Here is a 20,355-nt window from a genome sequence, read left to right as displayed (position 1 = left end):
ATGCCCGTGTTTGTGTGTATGCCCGTGTGTGTGTGTGTGTGTGTGCGTATGCCCGTGTGTGTGTGTGCGTATGCCCGTGTGTGTGTATGTGTATGCCCGTGTGTGTGTGTGTATGCCCGTGTGTGTGTATGCCCGTGTGTGTGTGTGTGTATGCCCGTGTGTGTGTGTGTGTATGCCCGTGTGTGTGTATGCCCGTGTGTGTGTGTATGCCCGTGTGTGTGTATGCCCGTGTGTGTGTGTGTGTATGCCCGTGTGTGTGTGTGTATGCCCGTGTGTGTGTGTATGCCCGTGTGTGTGTATGCCCGTGTGTGTGTGTGTGTATGCCCGTGTGTGTGTATGTGTACGCCCGTGTGTGTGTGTGTATGCCCGTGTGTGTGTGTATGCCCGTGTGTGTATGCCCGTGTGTGTATGCCCGTGTGTGTGTGTATGCCCGTGTGTGTGTATGCCCGTGTGTGTGTATGCCCGTGTGTGTGTGTGTATGCCCGTGTGTGTGTGTGTATGCCCGTGTGTGTGTATGCCCGTGTGTGTGTGTATGCCCGTGTGTGTGTGTATGCCCGTGTGTGTGTGTATGCCCGTGTGTGTATATGCCCGTGTGTGTGTGTGTATGCCCGTGTGTGTGTGTATGCCCATGTGGTGTATATGCCCGTGTGTGTGTGTATGCCCGTGTGTGTGTATGCCCGTGTGTGTGTATGCCCATGTGTGTATATGCCCGTGTGTGTGTGTATGCCCGTGTGTGTGTATGCCCGTGTGTGTATATATGACCGTGTGTGTGTGTGTATGCCCGTGTGTGTGTGTGTATGCCCGTGTGTGTGTGTATGCCCGTGTGTGTGTGTATGCCCATGTGGTGTATATGCCCGTGTGTGTGTGTATGCCCGTGTGTGTGTATGCCCGTGTGTGTATATGCCCGTGTGTGTGTGTATGCCCGTGTGTGTATATGCCCGTGTGTGTGTGTATGCCCGTGTGTGTGTATGCCCGTGTGTGTATATGCCCGTGTGTGTGTATGCCCCTGTGTGTGTATGCCCGTGTGTGTGTATGCCCCTGTGTGTGTATCCCCGTGTGTGTGTATGCCCATGTGTGTGTATCCCCGTGTGTGTGTATCCCCGTGTGTGTGTATCCCCGTGTGTGTGTATGCCCATGTGTGTGTATCCCCGTGTGTGTGTATCCCCGTGTGTGTGTATGCCCCTGTGTGTATATGCCCGTGTGTGTGTGTATGCCCGTGTGTGTGTATGCCCGTGTGTGTATATGCCCGTGTGTGTGTATGCCCCTGTGTGTGTATGCCCGTGTGTGTGTATGCCCGTGTGTGTGTATGCCCGTGTGTGTGTATCCCCGTGTGTGTGTATGCCCATGTGTGTGTATCCCCGTGTGTGTGTATCCCCGTGTGTGTGTATGCCCATGTGTGTGTGTGAGAGATTGAAGCTTGGTTCAGCAATGATGGGGAATGAGGAATATATCCCTATCTGTACAGCTCGAGTCACTAAGTGTATACTATGCTGGGGACAGACTGAGGTGGGGGAGAGAGAGAGTGTGCATTGTGTGTGTGTGTGTGTGCCTGTGTGTATGCCCGTGTGTGTGTGTGTGTGTATGCCCGTGTGTGTGTATGCCCATGTGTGCCTGTGTGTATGCCCGTGTGCGTGTGTGTGTATGCCCGTGTGTGCCTGTGTGCGTATGTGCCTGTGTGTATGCCCGTGTGCGTGTGTGTGTATGCCCGTGTGTGCCTGTGTGCGTATGTGCCTGTGTGTATGCCCGTGTGCGTGTGTGTGTGTGCCTGTGTGTGTGTGCTGTGTGTATATGCCCGTGTGTGTGTGTGTATGCGCCTGTGTGTATGCCCGTGTGCGTGTGTATGTGTGTGTGTGTGTGTGTCTGTATGCCTGTGTTGTGTGTATGCCCATGTGTATGCCCGTGTGCGTGTGTGTGTATGCCCGTGTGTGTGTATGCCCGTGTGTGTGTATGCCCGTGTGTGTGTGTATGCCCGTGTGTGTGTATGTATGCCCGTGTGTGTGTATGTATGCCCGTGTGTGTGTATGCCCGTGTGTGTGTGTGTGTGTATGCCCGTGTGTGTGTATGCCCGTGTGTGTGTATGCCCGTGTGTGTGTATGCCCGTGTGTGTATGCCCGTGTGTGTGTATGTCCGTGTGTGTGTATGCCCGTGTGTGTGTATGCCCGTGTGTGTGTATGCCCGTGTGTGTGTGTATGCCCGTGTGTGTGTATGCCCGTGTGTGTGTGTGTATGCCCGTGTGTATGTGTGTATGCCCGTGTGTGTGTATGCCCGTGTGTGTGTATGCCCGTGTGCGTGTGTGTGTATGCCCGTGTGTGTGTATGCCCGTGTGTGTGTGTGTGTATGCCCGTGTGTGTGTGTGTGTATGCCCGTGTATGTGTATGCCCGTGTGTGTGTGTGTATGCCCGTGTGTGTGTGTATGCCCGTGTGTGTGTATGCCCGTGTGTGTATGCCCATGTGTGAATGCCCGTGTGTGTGTATGCCCGTGTGTGTGTATGCCCGTGTGTGTGTATATGCCCGTGTGTGTATGCCAGTGTGTGTGTGTATGCCCGTGTGTGTGTGTATGCCCGTGTGTGTGTGTGTATGCCCGTGTGTGTGTGTATGCCCGTTTGTGTGTATGCCCGTGTGTGTATGCCCGTGTGTGTGTATATGCCCGTGTGTGTGTGTATGCCCGTGTGTGTGTGTGTGTATGCCCGTGTGTGTGCGTATGCCCGTGTGTGTGTATGTGTATGCCCGTGTGTGTGTATGCCCGTGTGTGTGTGTATGCCCGTGTGTGTGTGTGTGTATGCCCGTGTGTGTGTGTGTGTATGCCCGTGTGTGTGTGTATGCCCGTGTGTGTGTGTATGCCCGTGTGTGTGTATGCCCGTGTGTGTGTGTGTATGCCCGTGTGTGTGTGTATGCCCGTGTGTGTGTGTATGCCCGTGTGTGTGTATGCCCGTGTGTGTATATGCCCGTGTGTGTGTATGCCCGTGTGTGTGTGTATGCCCGTGTGTGTATGCCCGTGTGTGTGTGTATGACCGTGTGTGTGTGTATGCCCGTGTGTGTATGCCCGTGTGTGTGTGTATGCCCATGTGGTGTATATGCCTGTGTGTGTGTGTATGCCCGTGTGTGTGTATCCCCATGTGTGTGTATGCCCGTGTGTGTGTATGCCCGTGTGTGTATATGCCCATGTGTGTGTGTGTGAGATTGAAGCTTGGTTCAGCAATGATGGGGAATGAGAGTTTTAGTGAATCACATTAAGAGCAGCCCATGATTTTCTGGGCCAGCCACTTGTAGTTTTCAGTCAGGGTGACGGGGGTGAGTGTGCGTGGTGAACGTGAAGGTATCATTAACAAAGGGATACCCTAAGCTGTCTTGGTTTGTCTCTCACCCTGCCTGTCTGTCTCCAGCTGACACAATTTGCTTTTGTGTAATTCCAGTAGAAAGTTTCACCAACTCCTCTTCTTTCCCCCATAACCATCTCAATACCCCTGCCCCCCTCCCCCGTCTCTCACTCACTCTCTCTTGCTCCCTCTACACACCCTCATACTCCTCCCCCATTTTATAATGACCATCTGCTTTGTGTTGGACGGGATTTGTGTTATTGCATGGTCCATGTTGGTGCAACTCTGGCTCAGTTCCTTGAAAAATGTCTTTTCCTTTTCAGGTGGTGCCCCCACAGTCTGTACAGGCCATACCCTCTGCCTACAGTCTGCTGTCTGAGTCCTCTCACCCCTCCACGCTCACAGGTAAGGGGCATCTCGACAAGCAGTGCATACAAATCAGGCACACCCTGTTCATTGAGGGGGGAAGCCAACTGTACTTCAACTTCCCTCTCCCCTTTCCCGCTTTCCCTCTTCCCCCACCTTTCCTTCTTTTCCCCTATTCTTCCCTTTCCTTCTTCCTCCTTTCTCTCTTCCCCCGCCTTTCCGTCATGCCTCCTTCCCTCTTGCCCCCCTTTCCCTCTCCCCCCTTTCCCCCTTCCCTCTTCCCCCACCCCCTTACCTCTTTCCCTCTGCCCCCTTCCCCTGTTCCCTCACCCCTTTCCCTCTTACCCCACTTTCCACTTCTTCTGACCCTTCCCCGTCCCCTGCCCCCACCCTGGCTCTCTCGTTCTGACTTCACTGGGAGGGCGACATCAATGTCATTGCCCACTGTTCCTCAAACCATCCCACAATTTATAAAATCCCATTGCGACCACCTGGATAACTCATTTGTCCAACAGACAGTCAATCAAGACAGGCGATGCATGCCAGGTTTCACCATTAACAGAAAATAATCTTATATTTATTGTGAAACACTTAACTTTAACAACTGGCAGAGAAAAGGAAGGATTCCTGACCTAGTACAATGCAACCTTACCTCAACCCCTTCAGAATCCCCAAACACACACACACACACACACACAAACACACAAACACAATTTTGGTGGGCGGCATGGTGGCACAGTGGTTAGCACTGCTGCCTCACAGCGCCAGGGACCCGGGTTCAATTCCTGACTCAGGCGACTGACTGTGTGGAGTTTGCACGTTCTCCCCGTGTCTGCGTGGGTTTCCTCCGGGTGCTCCGGTTTCCTCCCACAGTCCAAAGATGTGCAGGTCAGGTGAATTGGCCATGCTAAATTGCCCATAGTGTTAGGTAAGGGGTAGATGTAGAGGTATGGGTGGGTTGTGCTTCGGCGGGGCAGTCTGGACTTGTTGGGCCGAAGGGCCAGTTTCCACACTGTAAGTAATCACAATTTTGACAGACAAACAGTAAATGGGTTTCAGACAGATATATGGGCGGGAGACTGACTATTGACTGGGGAATCAAAACTCTGAAGATCATAAATTCAGATTTCAGTGGTGGGCTAAATTGTCTCAAACAGCCTTTCTATATTTTGACACTGATGACACATTGTTGGCTGTACGGTGAAGGTGTTTTTTGATCTGATGATTGATCAGATAGACCAAGGTCTGTCCTTGTTCAAATCATTTCCTTCAAGTTTTCTTGGTTTTTCTGGCTTTTCTCCCCACAGAGACAGAGAGAGAGAGTGAGCTGGATGCTTTTAGTTTTGCCGCCTCTGGATATTGCTGCCCTGTAGCCCTAATAGCTTTAAAAATGCTGCAGCGCAACCAATCAAAGAGCTGTCGTCAGGCAGAGTTTCCTTAACTCAAAAAATCTCTGCAGCACTCAATTTTGAATTTTCTCCCATTCATTGCCTCAAAAGCTACATTATATCGCACAACTCCAAAATATGAAGCGCTTGGGTTTTAAATTGCAAAACTCTCCTGATTTGCAGTTAAAGCAGTCCGACTTCCAGTTCAGTGTATAGCCCCAAAATATCATCGGTTACACTCTCCTTTCTCTCCATCTATCTCGGTCTCTTCTCTCTCCGATTTCTCTTTCTCTGGCTCATTTCCCCAATACTCCTCAGGGCTCTCTGCCTCACTCCTCCGCTCAACCCAATCCCCTGAGCCCTTTCCTTTACCTACTCAATGGAGATGAACCTAGTGGCTCATTCCCACATATCTCAGCGAGATGCATCAAGGAACATTAAAACAATTGTAGCGGTTTGTTTCTTCATTTCTTGTGCCCTTCAGAGATTAATATGTACTGATATGTTGGAAAGTGACTGCTTGATTGGATGGAGCAGCCGAAGGCTGGAGAATGTGGGATTGGGTCAATGCCGAGTTGGTCATTGTGCGAGTGAGCAGGTCTGGTCCTTGTCCTTGTCCTGGTGTAGGGGGATTGTTCAGGCTGTGACTGAGAGTCCTGCTCCTCCAGCCCAGTCACATTGCTGCCATCGCTGAGCCATTCAGTTCTGTTTGAGCTCCTCCTTTCTGTTCCAGGCCAGAGCCAGTCGGGAGACATGAAGAATGGGAAGGCCGATCCGATCAGTTTGGAGTTTGACCCACTAAGCAACACCAACTGCAACACAGAGTAAGTCTGTGATATAGTTACTCCTCGGTTAGAGGTAGAGGGAGTGGCACTGGCAAAGCAGGAACTGTTCACAAGAGAGGGTGCTAACAGCCTAAACTCCTGGATAAAGGAGCTAATCCAACTGAGTGGACCACATGAGTCAATTGAGCTCAGGACCATGAGATACTTCGACCACATGGCTCTGAAAATACCTGGCCTCATAAGATCTGAGAAGCTAGGCAGACTCACTCAGGTTAATTTCTTGGATGGAAATACGAGGTGCAGGAGGGTTTAAAGAGGGTTTTGCAGCAGAGTAGTAGTGTAACTTCCTCTCAACTAGAAAATTTGGGTTCATGTCCCAACTGTCCAGAGGTGTGACCTAACATGTCCAAGTAGACTGAGTTAAATAATTAACATCTCGTTTGAAAGACAGGCCTCTATGAGTGTGGCACTCACTCAGCACTGACCCTCCGACAGTGTGGCTCTCCCTCAGCACTGACCCTCCGACAGTGCGGCTCTCCCTCAGCACTGACCCTCCGACAGTGCCGTGCTCCCTCAGCACTGACCCTCCGACAGTGCCGTGCTCCCTCAGCACTGACCCTCTGACAGTGCAGCACTCCCTCAGCACTGACCCTCCGACAGTGCGGCACTCCCTCAGCACTGACCCTCCGACAGTGCGGCACTCCCTCAGCACTGACCCTCCGACAGTGCGGCACTCCCTCAGCACTGACCCTCCGACAGTGCGGCACTCCCTCAGCACTGACCCTCCGACAGTGCGGCACTCCCTCAGCACTGACCCTCCGACAGTGCGGCACTCCCTCAGCACTGACCCTCCGACAGTGCGGCACTCCCTCAGCACTGACCCTCCGACAGTGCGGCACTCCCTCAGCACTGACCCTCCGACAGTGCGGCACTCCCTCAGCACTGACCCTCCGACAGTGCGTCACTCCCTCAGCACTGACCCTCCGACAGTGCAGTTGTTCAATTCCAAACTCATTGATTATATTCCAGTTTGTAACACATGGGCATGTGTTATTCTATATATATAAGTCACCCCCAGCTGAACATGCCCCACAATTAAATTTCAGTCTGTAACTCACTCCCAGGTATCTGTTAATCTGTATATAAACCACCCCAAACCCCTCAATTACCTACCAGATTCTGGATTAGTGATTCTGGAAGAGCACAGCAGTTCAGGCAGCATCCAAGTAGCTTCGAAATCGATGTTTCAGGCAAAAGCCCATTCCTGATGAAGGGCTTTTGCCCGAAACATAGATTTCGCTGCTCGTTGGATGCTGCCTGAACTGCTGTGCTCTTCCAGCACCACTAATCCAGAATCTGGTTTCCAGCATCTGCAGTAATTGTTTTTACCTCAATTACCTACCAGTCTGTACCTCGCTCCCTCGTATCCTTTATTTCATATATAAACCCCACTGAACTCTTCGATTAGATTCCAGTCTATAACTAACTCCCTGGTATCTATTGTTGCCAGTTAATGTTGTGGAATATCTTTGATTGCAGGGCTATTTATGAGGATCTGGATGTTGCTTTAAACAAGGCGAGGATTCTCTCTAACAGAACGGCTGAATGACTGGCACCTTGTCACTGCTTTTGTGGGTGAGTGGGTTGTTGATCAGTTATGTGGCTGGCTGTGTTCCCACTTGAGTTTACTCGGGTGAGGGATGAACTGATTGAAGTGTATCAGGTCGGGAATGGTCTTGGAAAGCTGGGCAAGGAAAGATGTTTCTGCCTGTGGGTCAGTTCAGATTTAGCAAGCCCAAATTCACAGGGGCGCCTGTTGTGGACAGATGTGCGTATTTTCTTTCGCTTCAAGGGTGGTGAGACTTTGGAACTCTTTGACTCAGACAGGGGGTGGAAGTGGGGTCATTGAATACTTATAAGACAGGGATGAGTAGATTCTTATTGGGCAGGGCCACTGAGGTTATTGGGGGATAGGTAGGTCACAACGCAAACAAATCAGGCATAGTCTTATTGAATGGCAGAGTGGGCTAGAGGGGCCGAATGGCCTGTTGCTGCTCCTGTTTTGTTTGTCCTGTCCTGGCTGTCAGTGGGGCAAAGGTACTGTGCCAGTGCAGGGATAGTGATGCGTTGGGCAGAATAATGGATGTACCAGGAAAGAGAAGAATTAATGAATTCATATTGTTTTATCCTTTGAGCAGGTAACGGAGATTGTGTTTGAATTGGATCCAAAGGCCATTTGAGTAAACTGGGGACAGCTTTACCCTGAGGATGAGCTTCAGATGGTCACTGCCATGAATTAAACACCGTTCACCGAGAGACTGTGGATCCATACACACGACCAGACTGAAACTTTGTGTACGCCCGCCATTGATACTAACTACAGCCTGAGATCTAACACATCAGTGAGCTATTCGGGAAAGGAGGAGCAGCCTCTCATTGAACATCCAGATTCACAATAATGTGTCATGTCTCCTCCATGGAAAACATGTCTCTCGTCCCATTGTCAATGCTCCCTCTTCACAACAAAACAAGAAACCTCGTGTTTTAATTTCTTCAGCCTGAGGCACAGTTATTCCATCCCTGACACCTTAAAAAAAATTAACATTTGTCACTGTCTTTTAGGGTAAAATAAGGGACCCAACAAGAAAAGAGGAAGATAGCAGCGAAAGACAGGAGTTAGGAGGCATGGGAAATGTGTCCAAGAGGATGTTATGGCCTGAGAAAATTAGGAAAAGACATTTTCAATTTACAACTGAAATTCTGATAGTCACAACACCTCATTTCTGTCAGGGATGAGATCAAGGTTACTGACATTCCAGACCAAATCAATCTCTCCTTGCTACTTCAGGGATTTACTTCCAGGCTCCCACTCCCACCACTGACTCTCACTGGGGTACAGTCCCCCACACACTGACTCTCACTGGGGTACAGTCCCACACACACTGACTCTCACTGGGGTACAGTCCCACACACACTGACTCTCACTGGGGTACAGTCCCACACACACTGACTCTCACTGGGGTACAGTCCCACACACACTGACTCTCACTGGGGTACAGTCCCACACACACTGACTCTTACTGGGATACAGTCCCACACACACTGACTCTCACTGGGATACAGTCCCACACACACTTGACTCTCACTGGGATACAGTCCCCCACACACTGACTCTCACTGGGGTACAGTCCCACACACACTTGACTCTCACTGGGATACAGTCCCCCACACACTGACTCTCACTGGGGTACAGTCCCACACACACTGACTCTCACTGGGGTACAGTCCCACACACACTGACTCTCACTGGGGTATAGTCCCATACACACTGACTCTCACTGGGATACAGTCCCATACACGCTGACTCTCACTGGGGTATAGTCCCACACACACTGACTCTCACTGGGGTACAGTCCCACACACACTGACTCTCACTGGGGTACAGTCCCCCACACACTGACACTCACTGGGATACAGTCCCCCACACACTGACTCTCACTGGGGTACAGTCCCACACACACTTGACTCTCACTGGGATACAGTCCCCCACACACTGACTCTCACTGGGGTACAGTCCCCCACACACTGACTCTCACTGGGGTACAGTCCCACACACACTGACTCTCACTGGGGTACAGTCCCACACACACTGACTCTCACTAGGGTACAGTCCCACACACACTGACTCTCACTGGGATACAGTCCCATGAACCCTGACTCTCACTGGGATATGGTCCCACACAATCCACAACATGAACGTAGTGCCAGATCATTTCAATATTTAATTATATACGGCTATATTTCCAAATTGCCTTTCGTGACATTAGAACATCCTACAGTGCTTTGCAATTCATGAAGTAGTTTTATTATGGTTCCTGGTTAACTTAGGGAGTTATATGTGAAAGAAAGTGCAGTGGTGATTTGATATTTTTAAGATGATGTTTAGAAAGGATTGTAATTTTTGAAACAGTGAATGTACGAATAGCCTGTTGTACTCGATGTTCTGACTCAGCTTTTGGTTGTGTCTTTACTTTGAAGTCCTTGCTGATAGTTGAGCAAGCTGACTCTGAGGGTCTGAGTATCTCAGATGGAGAGAGCTCAGGGCTTGATTCTGTTCTGCATTTTGTTTGATGTCCTCAGCTTGTCTGGGGCCAGCTGCCTTTCAGTTGTACTCAGTGCTCAGCGCCTCAGGAGCAGACAGTCATTCTCACTCAGTGAACCTGGCATCAACATCAAATTACCTGTCAGCAGGCCGTCCACCCAGTTCCTGGCCAATCAGTGAGGCAGCAATGTTCCAAAAAGCAAGATACAAGTCGTTCTGCTGTAATGTGACTGTTGTGTTCCTCTGTAACCTCATGCTATAGAAAATCACGCTGTAGAAGATCATTATGGAAAATCATGCTGTATAAGATCATTATAGAAAATCGCGCTGTAGAAAACCACTTTATCCATTCAGTAGAAAGTTTGCTTTGTCCACATAACATTCACAATTCATTAATCACATCAGAGCCAATTTGCATTGACGACATGTGCATGATAGCAGAATGATCTGTAGTTGGGGGAAGTGACAGCCGAGTGGTATTAACGCTGGTCTATTAATCCAGGACTCAGGTAATGTTCTGACGGTTCAGGTTCAAATCCCACCATAGCAGATGGTGGAATTGGAAACATCTGGAATTAAGAGTTTAACTCTGAAACTATTGTTAATTGTAGGAAAAACCCATCTCGTTCACAAATGTCCATTAGGGAATGAAATCTGCTGTCCGTACTTAGCCTGGCCAGCATGTGATTGCAGATGCAGAGCAATGTGGTTGACTCCTACCTGCCATCTGGGTCATAAGGGATAGGCAGCAACATCCACATCCCATGAATTGATTAAAACAAACTTATTTTGAGCTATTGTTCAAATGAAAGAACAAAACTCTGTCAAATGTAGTTAATGTTGGCAAATGTGACGTCATCTGCTTTAGACCTGGAAAGTATACAACACTGAATAGGGCACTTCCTAAAAGGAGAAACTGGTGGCCTTTCTCCAAGGGAATAAGGATACTGGAACTTCAACTGAACTCTTAGAAACACATGAGGAGTGCTGCAACCACTTAAAAATAAAGTATTGGCTATGGAGGAATTTACCAGAATGACACCAAAATTCCAAATGCAGGTTGTGTTTCTTGAAGCCCAAGGAATGACCTTTCCATGGTGTTGGTTGCAACACTGAAAATTGTTTGCTGTCCCTAGTTGCCCTTGGACTGATTGGCTGTCTAGGCCATTTCACAGGTCAGTTAAGAATCAATCAGCTCGCTGTTGGTCTGGAGTCACGTGTAGGTCAGACTGGGTAAGGATGACAGATATCCCCCCCTAAGGCATAGCAGTGAAGCAAATGGATTTTTAACAACAAATGAGAATTGTTGCCATTACACTAATAATTTTTATTGTTTTTAGGTTGAATTCATTTTTACCACTTGCCATGGTGGGACTTTAACCAACAACCCCTAGAATATTAGCCTGGGGCTCTGGATTACTGATCTGTGATATTCTTCCATCCTACCATCTTCCCACAGAGCTTTCAAGATATTAAGGGGGTGGATCTGATAAATAGATAAACTATTTCTGCTAATTGGGGAGTTTATGCGTAAGTGGCATCATCTAACAATTAGAGCCAGACCCTTCAGGAGTTTTATTTATTCAGGGCATGTGGGTATTGCTGACAAGTCCAGCATTTATTGCTAGTCCCTAGTTGCCCTTGAGAAGGTGGTGATGAGCTACTGTCTTGAACCACAATGTATCGGTGCCGTTGTTGGACTGGGGTGTACAAAGTTAAAAATCATACATCACTGGGTTATAGTCCAACAGTTTTATGTGGAAGCACTAGCTTTTGGAGTCTCATTCTTTCCTCAGGCAGCTAGTAAGAGGGAATACATTGGGCACAGAATTTATAAGTAAAAGATCAAAGGGTCATACAATTTATGCAAATATATTGATGGGTGTTAAGTCTTTAATCAGTTAGGATAAAGCTGCAGGTTTTGATTGATTAATATGTAAATCCCAAAATTTATTTTAAGTCACTGCCCCAAGATAACTTCAGGTTTCATCAGTATAAAGGTGATATCTCAGGTCAGACAACGTATTTTAGGTGTGAGGCTTTGTTTTGAGTCTGCTTGTGTCTCAACCTGGAGTCAGACTGGTTTTATTTCCAAAGTCGGAACTTATAAAATGCCATGTTGAGTAACCACTGCAGTTCAGTGAAATTAGGAAATAATTCTGCACACAAGTAGGTTGGAGTTCTCTTCTGTTAATGACAACTGACTGGTCACTTCTTGTTACTATGTTCCTTATACACATATTAGTGGTTGAATGCTTCCTTGAGTGAGGAGCTCAAATCCCATTCCTTTGCTATTAACGTATACTCTGGACTGACAGTGTGGTACAGTACTGAGGGAGTGTGTACTTTTGGAAGTGACATAATTTGGATAAGACATTAAGCAAGCTCCCTTCTCCTGGGTGGATGTGAAATAAATCCCATCGTACTATTTCAAGAAGAGTGAAGTGTTTCTCCCAGTGTCCTGACAGAGATTAATCTCACAATGAACATCAGCAAGGCAGATCACTCTGTCATGACTATATTGTTATATGTCAGATGTGTGTAAATTGGTTGCTGCATTTCTTACAACAGAGCACGCAGCATTAAACCATGTTACACCTGCTGTAAAGGTGCCTTAAGATGTTTTGTGATTGTGAAAAGTTTTTTAGCTACAAATTATTTCTCTTAATGGTATACTGGGAAAAGTTATTTTGGTAAAGTAAGAGGAATAAACGGGATATATCACACAAAGGATGGGGGGAAGCTTTTAAGTACGAACTGCATGCTGAAATGTTTGGTTAAATAAAATTAACAAATAGCTCAAATGTTTTTGAAATAAACTAGAAATTGAAATTGGAATAAAATTGAATTGCAGTCTCTTGTATAATTTCCAATGTCAATATTAATACTTGCGTAAGACAAATGTTTTTAAAATGTGGTATTTATTGAGAGGGTAGTAGATGCTGATTGCTAATCAGCCAAGACCCATTCTGCCCATCGACCTCTGCTGTCCCTTTCGTAGAGCAGGTTTGCGCATGCACTCTGACGTGACCGGCCCAGGGACTACATTTCCCAGAGGCCTCCGGGTCTGCGCACGCGCGCTGGCGGCGCCCGACCCGGGTCTCGGCGACGGGGAGCGGCAACTACCAGAGCCCGAGGCTGCAGGCCCGGAGCCCAGTGAAAGGCCGCAGGTGGGCCATGAACCAAAAGCTGACAGGAAATGGTGTTAAAGTGACACGAGGGAGATTTGGAGCATGGTGGAACCTCCTGAGGGAGGGTGAGATGGTCCTGCTGGATTCCTCAAATCCCGAGGTCTTAATGTATCTCTCATTGGTCACTGGCACCTACTGGATCCCTCCATTGACCAACTGGAGTCTTCGGGATCCCTCATTACCTTGACAGAGTCTGTCTGGATCACTCATTGTCCAACAGGGACCTCCTGGTTCCCTCATTGTCCAACAGGGACCTCCTGGATCACTCATTGTCCAACAGGGACCTCCTGGTTCCCTCATTGTCCAACAGGGACCTCCTGGATCACTCATTGTCCAACAGGGACCTCCTGGATCACTCATTGTCCAACAGGGACCTCCTGGATCCCTCATTGTCCAACAGGGACATGCCGGATCACTCATTGTCCAACAGGGACCTCCTGGTTCCCTCATTGTCCAACAGGGACCTCCTGGATCACTCATTGTCCAACAGGGACCTCCTGGATCACTGATTGTCCAACAGGGACCTCCTGGATCCCTCATTGTCCAACAGGGACATGCCGGATCACTCATTGTCCAACAGGGACCTCCTGGTTCCCTCATTGTCCAACAGGGACATGCCGGATCACTCATTGTCCAACAGGGACCTCCTGGATCACTCATTGTCCAACAGGGACATGCCGGATCACTCATTGTCCAACAGGGACCTCCTGGTTCCCTCATTGTCCAACAGGGACATGCCGGATCACTCATTGTCCAACAGGGACCTCCTGGATCACTGATTGTCCAACAGGGACCTCCTGGATCACTCATTGTCCAACAGGGACATGCCGGATCACTCATTGTCCAACAGGGACCTCCTGGATTACTCATCGCCCAACTGGGACCTGATGGATCTCTCATTCCCCAACAGGGACCACCTGGATCCCTCATTGTCCCACTGGGTCACTCATTGCCTAACAGGAACCTGTTGAATCTCCCCTTGCCCATCTGGGATTAATCAGATCCCCCACTGCCTCACCATGCCTGAGAGCAGTTCTGTGTCAATCAGTTTGGTGAGGGACTGGAATCATATATAGGACCAGATTGATTTAGGATAGTTGATTTCATTCCCACGTGACCTAGTTGAGTTTTTGCTATGATCCAACAGCTTTGTCATCACCTTTATGGAGACTGTCATTTTATTTCCTGCTTTTGTTTTACTAAATTTAGAAAATTAACTGAACTGTGTTTGGATTTAAACTGGTTTTCTCTGGTGTACTGCTCCAATATAACCCACACTGTGCTGTAGGATTTCCCAGGCCTTGTAGCAGCATAAAGAACTGTCCATATATTTACACTGTACCAACTTAATACGCGGAAGCTAACCTAGCCTTTATCTTCCCACCAAAGTTATGTTGTCCAAAGAGTCTCGTGAACAATTTGGTATAAAACGTTTAGATTAAATTCCCTACAATGCGGAAACAGGCCCTTCGGCCCAACAAGTCCACACTAACCCTCCAAAGAGTAACCCACCCAAACCCATTTCCCTTTGAGTAATGCACTAGCACTGTTGGGGACTATGGACAATTTAGAGTGGCCAATTCACCTGACCTGCACATCTTTGGACTGTGGGAGGAAACCCATGCAGACACAGGGAGAACATGCAAACTCCACTCAGACAGTCATCCAAGGCTAGGGATTGAACCTGGGACCCTGGTGCTGTGAGGCAGCAGTGCTAACCACTGTATCATCTGTGTTGTGAAGGATAGACTGTCACACACAGGACAGAAGTGTGTTGCACACTGGATAGAATATATCACAAACAGGATAACACAAAGTCTTTGTTTTAATCCCTCATTTGACCAAACTTTCCCCATAATCTCCTTTTGATGGCTCAGTGTCAATTTTAATCTGATTAATTTCTATGAAGTGACTTGGAGCATGTTATTATTTTAAGTGCACCCCAAGTAAGATTGTTGTTAACATGTGATGGTGTTCTTTCAACTTTATCTTTTTATTCTTAAAATCAATGATGACAATTGTAGAGTACACATGACAATAAATCATCATTCATATTCTGGCATGTTTCCTCTGATCTGAACTATCTCTCTTTGCCTTCACTTCCCTATAACATACACAAGCTGTTAAAACGAAAACTTCCTGTCACCTAAACCACTGCTCTATCTTTCTCTCGACTCCTCTTTTCAGCCTTCTACAATGGCTGTTCACTTTGCTTTCTTCGAGAAAACCTTTCTCACACTACACCGATTGAAGTGTGGACCTTGGCCAAAGCACGATCTGAGGCTGGAGATTTAATCCCCATTATTGTCTGACATCACTGCAGAATGGTAATGGATGAACTAGATGGAGCTTAGTCTTTTGTCACCTCACAATACCTAAATTAACTGAGAGGAAATTAGTCAACACTGTCCTCTCTAAAATATACTTTGGAGTTATATTGTGTTATTTATACAGAAAAGATTTGCAGCAATTTAGAGAAGCGTTAGAGTGCATTTGGCTGGAAGGCAGGTTACTTCAAAACATGTACTACAGTGCCACTACTTGCAAGAAATTGCAATTACAGCAGGACAAGGGGTGACCTTATAGAGGTTTACAGAATCACGAGAGACATACATAAAGTGAATAGCCAAAGTCTTTTTCCAAAGAAGGAAATCCTTTGTAAACTCCAAAAACATAAGCTGAAGGTGAGAGGAGAAAGATTTAAAAGGGAGCTGAGGGGCAACTTTTTTACACCGAGGATGGTGTGTATATGGAATAAGCTACCAGAGAAAGTGGTAGAGGCTGGTACAATCACAACATCTAAAACACTTTCGGACAGGTACATAAATAGGAAAGATTTAGAGAGAGATGGGCCAAATGCAGGCAAATTAGTTATGTTTTGAATGAGCTGCCAGAGGAAGTGATGGAGGCTGATACAATCGCAACATTTAAGAGGCATTTGGATGGGTATACGAATAGGAAGGGTTTGGAGGGATATGGGCCGGGTGCTGGCAGGTGGGACTAGATTGGGTTGGGATATCTGGTCGGCATGGATGGGTTGGACCGAAGGGTCTGTTTCCATGCTGTACATCTCTATGACTCTGTGGTCAGAATGGATAAATTGCACCAAATGTTCTGTCTCCAAGCTGAATGACTGTCTATGGATGTTCCACAGTAAAGGTGGATATGGGAATTTATAAAGGAAAAAGCTGATAGAAAGTGCATACAGAGGGAAGGTTTTAGCACAGGTTTATACAGAGTCCATTGTAAGGTGCAAAGGTATATTCCAGAATACCTGCACCAGACTGCACTCTGTTTGTGATAGCTTAAGTGTCACTGTATTGTGAGACATTCAAACTTGTTTTCTTTCATAGAATCATTGGATTAATTGGCCAGGGGAAGATGCTCGCCAGGCTTCAAGAAAGGTGAGTGCTGAGATCACTTTCCTCCTGTACCTCAGGATTTTCATGGGAGATGAAGCAAAGACTACATTGGTAGTGGGACAAAGCCAGTCTTTACACTCCCATGGTCATTGATGAGATTCAGTACTATGTTGCCTGTTTGTTTAATTCATTGGGAGAGTCTGGGTGTTGTCGGCAAGGCCGGCTTTTATTGCACATCCCCAGTGGCTCTTGAGAAGGTGGCAATGAGTCCCGTTCTTGAATACAACTGAGTCAACCACTTCACTGTGGTTTGAGTAGGGATAAGGGAAAGTTAGAAGATTCTCTTATTAAAGGCCATGAATGAACAAGACCATGTACAACTACCTAATGGGTTGTCATTATTGAGATGAGCTTGATTATTCCATATTTATTTATTTAATGTCCGAGCTACGACGTTGGAATTTAAACTCATGTCTATGGATCATTCATTCAGGAGTCTGTCTGGATATATATTCCAGTACCATCACCTCTGCTATCCTTGGACTGTCTTAAATGTGCTGTATAAATAAAGGTTCTTGTAACAGCCAGTAGATACAAGCCGATCTCAAAGCTGACTGATTTGGAGATGCCGATGTTGGACTGGGGTGTACAAAGTTAAAAATCACACAACACCAGGTTATAGTCCAACAAGTTTAATTGAAAGCACTAGCTTTCGGAGTGACGCTCCTTCATCAGGTGATTGTGGAGTACACGATTGTAAGACACAGAATTTATAGCAAAAGTTTACAGTGTTAAAGTTCACTTGAGAATGTAATTTTTAAAAAATGTTTTGCGATTTACATATGAAAGAAGTGAAACTAACATGATCATTCTAACAGATGAAAGACTCAACAATCAAGGTATTTTTCAATGTAGAATTTCAGTTACATCACACTGTAAACTTTTGCTATAAATTCTGTGTCTTACAATCGTGTACTCCACAATCACCTGATGAAGGAGCAGTGCTCCGAAAGCTAGTGCTTCCAATTAAACCTGTTGGACTATAACCTGGTGTTGTGTGATTTTTAACAAAGCTGACTAAATATGTAGAGTTAAAAACCACACAACATTAGGTTATAGTCCAACAGGTTTATTTGGAAGTACAAGCTTTCAGAGTGCTGCTCCTTCTTGAGGTAGCTAATGAAGTAGGATCATAGGACACAGAATTTATAGCAAAAGATCAAAATGTCATACAACTGATGCAATGTATTGAACAAACCTGGATTGCCATTAAGTCTTTAATCACATAGAATGGGGATGTAGGTTTCAATCGATTAAAAGAATGTGTAAAAGAAGACAACTATCGTGTGTGCAGATGTGTGTGACTTATATGTTATTCTCTTTCCAGAGTACTTTATTGGTCTTACTGTCCTGGTTCAGCCTTGACATGTTTGCTTCAGGCCACCTGCCTTTGGAGTGTAAAATCTCTCTTCTTTAATGTCTGCTGTTTCCCCTCTGCATCTTATATTTTTGATTGTTCTTTCATTTCAGTGCTTTCACTGGAAGGCCAAAGCTGTGCAGCTTCATATAAGATATTTCTTCCCTGGGTTCACAGAGTGCAGTGATGCGCGTGGGGGGAGAGTTGAGTCTTGTTCGGGGTGTTTAAGGTTTTCACGGGATATGGGGAATTTGAACACAAGCACTTGCTTCTGCGGGTTGTGACACTTCAGATCATTTAAAGATATTTAAAGTTAAACAACAGGGGCACCCTTAGTTCGGTGAAAGTGATGGTAGACTTTTGGAAGCAGAGAGCAGCAATTGAGGCACAGGAAACAAAAGCATATTTTCAATAAGGACTGAAGGGAGTTCCCATTAGGAAGAGGGATGGTTATCGAGTCATTAGAATCATAGTGAGGATTTCACTGCGAGTTTATACAGGGAGACAAGACTCCTGTTCGAAACAAATCTTATGATGTAATTTTCACCTTATCTTTCCTGAAGAACACCAGCTCCTGAATATGTTCATTCAGTACAAATAAATACAGACGACTTTGAAATGTACAAGTGCTGTTACAGAGTGACACCCTGTCCACAGAGTGTCAGACTGGACTGAAATGTGTTCTCTCACAGAATGTGTTGTTTGCTTACAGAACAGTGATTGCACCTCAAACACAGTGTATCAGCTGGGGAGCACTTCAGGATGTGCCGTTCTGTGCTTGTATACAATTGTAAGCCCTCACTATGTACGGTGGGGCGGCAGGAGTGTGTACAGAGCCACACAGCCTTCCCAGTGTGTGCTCCATGTGGAAATCACATTGTTATTTTCTAATCCACATTGATGTGAGCTGAAACTCCCTTATTATGTAGGACCCAAATGAGAGATTACCTTCACTTTACACTGACAGACTGGGGTCTGGAAAAGTATTAGATTCAGCAATTGGAGTCATATAGAGTTCATGGAAAGGATTTGGCAAATTATTAAATATGAAACAGTTTCAAATCCTTTCAAATTTCAGGTACAGAGCCTAATAAAAGCAGCATGATCTGACCCCAGGCCAATATTTAGCATTTGAACTTATCCCTCAACCAACATTATTCGAACAGATAAATACAGAAAACATTCAGCAGGTCTGGCAGCATCTGTATCTCAGCAGGCAGTCCGTCATGTCTTTACTGCCACAGTCCCAGGAAGCAGAGCCTGAGCACTTCGATGGCCTGTCCCTGTTATACTGGTAGGGGCGTGTATGTGTCTATCTGTCTGTCTGTTTGTCTCTCTGTGACTTTCTGTATCTGTGAGAAATGTGGATCTGTCTCTTTGAGATCTTCAAGTGTCAGTGTACATAATTGTATTCTTCATATGAATATACACACAGGAGTAGGCCATTTGGCCCCTTGAGTGTGTTCCACAATACAACAATACACAGCTGGTCGCCATTCTCTTGTTTTCCACGAGACCCTTCACTCTCTGGGGAGAAAGTGAGGACTGCAGATTCTGGAGATCGGAATCAAGAGTGTGATGCTGGAAAAGCACAGCAGGTCAGGCAGCATCCGAGGATGTTTCCTGATGAAGGGCTCTTGCCCGAAACGTTGATTCTCCTGCTCCTGAGATGCTGCCTGACCTGCTGTGCTTTTCCAGCATCACACTCTTGATTCCGATCTCCAGCATCTGCAGTCCTCACTTTCTCCCCAGAGAGTGAAGGGTCTTGCTCTTTGTGTCAGTCAAGTATCCGCTTTCATCAGTCTTAAAATATATAAAAAGACCAGCTGTCTGGGGAAGAGAATTCCACTCTTTGATAAAATATATTCTCCTCATCTCCATCCGAAATTGGTTACCCCTTAGTCTGAAGCTGTCACCCCTTGGGCTAGCCTCTCCCACGAAGGGAAACATCTTTTCAGCATTCCCTCACCAACCTTGACCAGTCGCCTCAGGGTCTTCCGTTTCACCCAACGTACCTCAGAGAGTGGGGGCTCTGGGGGGAGAGAGCAGCCCCCTCCCTGTGTCCCTCAGAGAGTGGGGGCTCTGGGGGGAGAGAGCAGCCCCCTCCCTGTGTCCCTCAGAGAGTGGGGGCTCTGGGGGGAGAGAGCAGCCCCCTCTCTGTGTCCCTCAGAGAGTGGGGGCTCGGGGGGGGGAGAGAGCAGCCCCCTCCCTGTGTCCCTCAGAGAGTGGGGGCTCGGGGGGGAGAGAGCAGCCCCCTCCCTGTGTCCCTCAGAGAGTGGGGGCTCTGGGGGGAAAGAGAGCCCCCTCTCTGTGTCCCTCAGAGAGTGGGGGCTCTGGGGGGAGAGAGAGAGAGAGAGCAGCCTCCTCCCTGTGTCCCTCAGAGAATGGGAGCTCTGGGGGAGAGAGAGCCCTCTCCCTGTGTCCCTC

The 20,355-nt window shown here is 47.1% G+C and overlaps 2 protein-coding genes across 4 annotated transcripts in view; both read left to right on the top strand.

Annotated features, from left to right (window-relative positions):
* The window catches only part of LOC140464161 (TOM1-like protein 1), a 95,770-nt gene extending 85,915 nt beyond the window's left edge, over positions 1 to 9,855 (top strand). The window contains exons 13-16 of the mRNA XM_072558972.1: positions 3,641 to 3,722; positions 5,805 to 5,895; positions 7,396 to 7,491; positions 8,055 to 9,855. Of these exons, the coding sequence (XP_072415073.1) occupies positions 3,641 to 3,722; positions 5,805 to 5,895; positions 7,396 to 7,465 (243 nt within the window). The 3' untranslated portion in view covers positions 7,466 to 7,491; positions 8,055 to 9,855. The remainder of the gene's footprint in view (positions 1 to 3,640; positions 3,723 to 5,804; positions 5,896 to 7,395; positions 7,492 to 8,054) is intronic.
* Positions 9,856 to 13,042: 3,187 nt separating this feature from the next.
* Positions 13,043 to 20,355, top strand: part of stxbp4 (syntaxin binding protein 4) — a 519,129-nt gene continuing 511,816 nt past the window's right edge. The window contains exons 1-2 of one of the 3 annotated variants that reach the window (XM_072558970.1): positions 13,043 to 13,128; positions 16,503 to 16,553. In XM_072558970.1, the coding sequence (XP_072415071.1) occupies positions 16,531 to 16,553 (23 nt within the window). In that variant the 5' untranslated portion in view covers positions 13,043 to 13,128; positions 16,503 to 16,530. Of the gene's footprint in view, positions 13,215 to 16,502; positions 16,554 to 19,118; positions 19,223 to 20,355 lie in introns of those variants that run through there. The other 2 variants (XM_072558967.1, XM_072558968.1) reach the window with 2 other exon arrangements.

This window comes from Chiloscyllium punctatum, chromosome 39 (genome assembly GCF_047496795.1).
Source record: "Chiloscyllium punctatum isolate Juve2018m chromosome 39, sChiPun1.3, whole genome shotgun sequence".
NCBI classification, from domain to species: domain Eukaryota; kingdom Metazoa; phylum Chordata; class Chondrichthyes; order Orectolobiformes; family Hemiscylliidae; genus Chiloscyllium; species Chiloscyllium punctatum.
Note: the sequence above shows the minus strand (reverse complement) of the source record. Positions and strands in the feature narration are given on the sequence as shown.